This window comes from Choloepus didactylus, chromosome 6 (assembly GCF_015220235.1).
Source record: "Choloepus didactylus isolate mChoDid1 chromosome 6, mChoDid1.pri, whole genome shotgun sequence".
NCBI lineage: Eukaryota > Metazoa > Chordata > Mammalia > Pilosa > Megalonychidae > Choloepus > Choloepus didactylus.
The window spans coordinates 142560016-142562076 of record NC_051312.1 but is presented as its reverse complement, the minus strand read 5'-3'; the positions used below and the strand labels follow the sequence as shown (position 1 = coordinate 142562076).

Here is a 2061-nt window from a genome sequence, read left to right as displayed (position 1 = left end):
TGCGGGAGAGCTTGTATAAAGTGTGTAAGTGAAAAAGGCCCCATATTGTCCTACACACTTTATCTGAAGGAATTTATTCTTCCTGAAAATCTTGATAATACCATGCACCTATATTTCAGAGCTGTAACCCAGGACTTCTGATTCCAAATCCAAAGCTAATTCCATTATACCTCACTTCTATCTGTAAGGGGTAAACAAAACAAGATAAAGAGGGACCTGTGTTTCTTATCATAATACAGCTTCAACTCAAGAAAATGTTTTTCTACTCAAGCTTTTCTTCAGGGCAACTTTAACCTCCTTGTTCCTGAAACTATAGATCAGAAGATTAAGCATGGGCACCACAATGGTACAGAACACAGTGGACACTTTCCCCTGGTCCATGGATAAAACAGAAGAAGGATGAAGGTACATGAATGCTCCTGAACCAAAGAAAATAAAAACAACAATAATATGTGAGCTACAAGTGCTGAAGGCTTTGGACCTTCCATCAGTGGAGCGAATGTGAAGGATGCTAGAGATGATGAAAGTGTAAGAGACAATGATGGTGAGGGTGGGCAACCCAACAGCAAAGCCCACAATGATGAAAACCACCAGTTCATTGATGTGGGTGCTGGTGCAGGAGAGCTCCAGGAGGGGGAGGATATCACACACGTAGTGGCTGATGGTGTTGGCATTACAGAAGGTCAACCTCAGCATGCACCCCGTGTGGGCCCAGGCACCAATGAATGCTACCACATACACAATCGCAGCCAGTATAGAACAGACCTGAGGGGACATGGTGACCGTGTAAAGCAGGGGCCTACAGATGGCCACATAGCGATCAAAGGCCATCACCATCAACAGATAGCACTCGGCAATGACCAAGAAACAGTAGAAAAAGAGTTGAGTCATGCATCCTCCATAGGAGATGATGTTCATTTTTGACACAAAGTTTATCAATAGTTTGGGGGTGATGACAGAAGAATAACATAGATCAATAAAGGACAAATTAAAGAGGAAGTAGTACATAGGACTGTGGAGGTGAGGATTCAGTCCAATTAGAATGACCAGGCCTAGGTTGCCTGCCACAGTGACAATGCAGATTCCTAGGAAGAGAAAGAAGAAGGGGAGCTTGATCTTTGAGTATTCTGTTAAACCTGCAAGGATAAACTCTGTCACTAATGAACTATTTCCAATTTCCATTCTCTTCCAGTGGAATCTGTGAAGATAGGAAAGTAGGGTCACATTTGACATGGAATACAGTTTTCTTATGCAAGACATATATTTTCCCTTCCTGGAGCTAATAAGCCCAGAGATTTAGCTGGAGTTAACTAGTAAAAAGAGCTGGATCAGGCTCTGCTTGGACAAGGAGTTCAGGTGCGTAGGAGGCTTGAGTAGAGCACCAGCTAACACTGGGAGAGATGGGTCAAAGGGGGAAGAAGTGCAGGGATTTCTTATCTTTTCTCTCCTTCAATTTGCCATTCATGAAGTTCATTCCCTTCCTAACTCTAGTTTATGGTTGTTATATTTACTCACTTTGCTTCAGCTACCCTGTACTGGCCACCAATCCAGATTAGATGCTGCATAGGATGGGGACCATAAACAATCGGGCCATAGCAGTTATGGAATCAGACTCAGAGATGCCCTTGGCTTCCAGAGGATGCAAAGCAAAAAAGGCACCAAACCAGGAATGGAACCTGGATCTCCTTCATAGGAAATGCTCTAAGGGACAGAGGGAATGGAGGCATTGCAAGCCCAGCACTACTTCTAACCTCTACTTTCCTCCCATATAGACCCTTCAACCATCCACACTTCAGGTTCAGAACTGAAGCAAACAAAACAGTCCATTAACTCTCCATAGCTCTGGGTTTTGAAGGGTATAAAAACACAAAGGGTTCAGTGCTCACCTTTCTTCTAACTAGAGGCATCAGAACTGTCCTGATTTTCTCTCCACCATTGTTTTCCAAAGAGAAACAACTGCTGCTGTTTAAAGTATTAGCCCTGAATTAAAATCTCTCCTCTTCCTTTTATGTGGAGAGGCTCAAGGCATTTATAAATCCCAGTCATCGAATTTTTCTGAAA

At 43.1% G+C, this 2061-nt stretch overlaps 1 protein-coding gene across 1 annotated transcript; it reads right to left on the bottom strand.

The window, feature by feature from the left end:
- Positions 1–246: 246 nt before the first annotated feature.
- LOC119538109 (olfactory receptor 145-like) lies at positions 247–1188 on the bottom strand. The gene has a single exon (XM_037840852.1). It carries the CDS (start codon positions 1180–1182, stop codon positions 247–249), a length of 936 nt encoding a protein of 311 aa, XP_037696780.1. The 5' UTR covers positions 1183–1188.
- Positions 1189–2061: the final 873 nt, after the last annotated feature.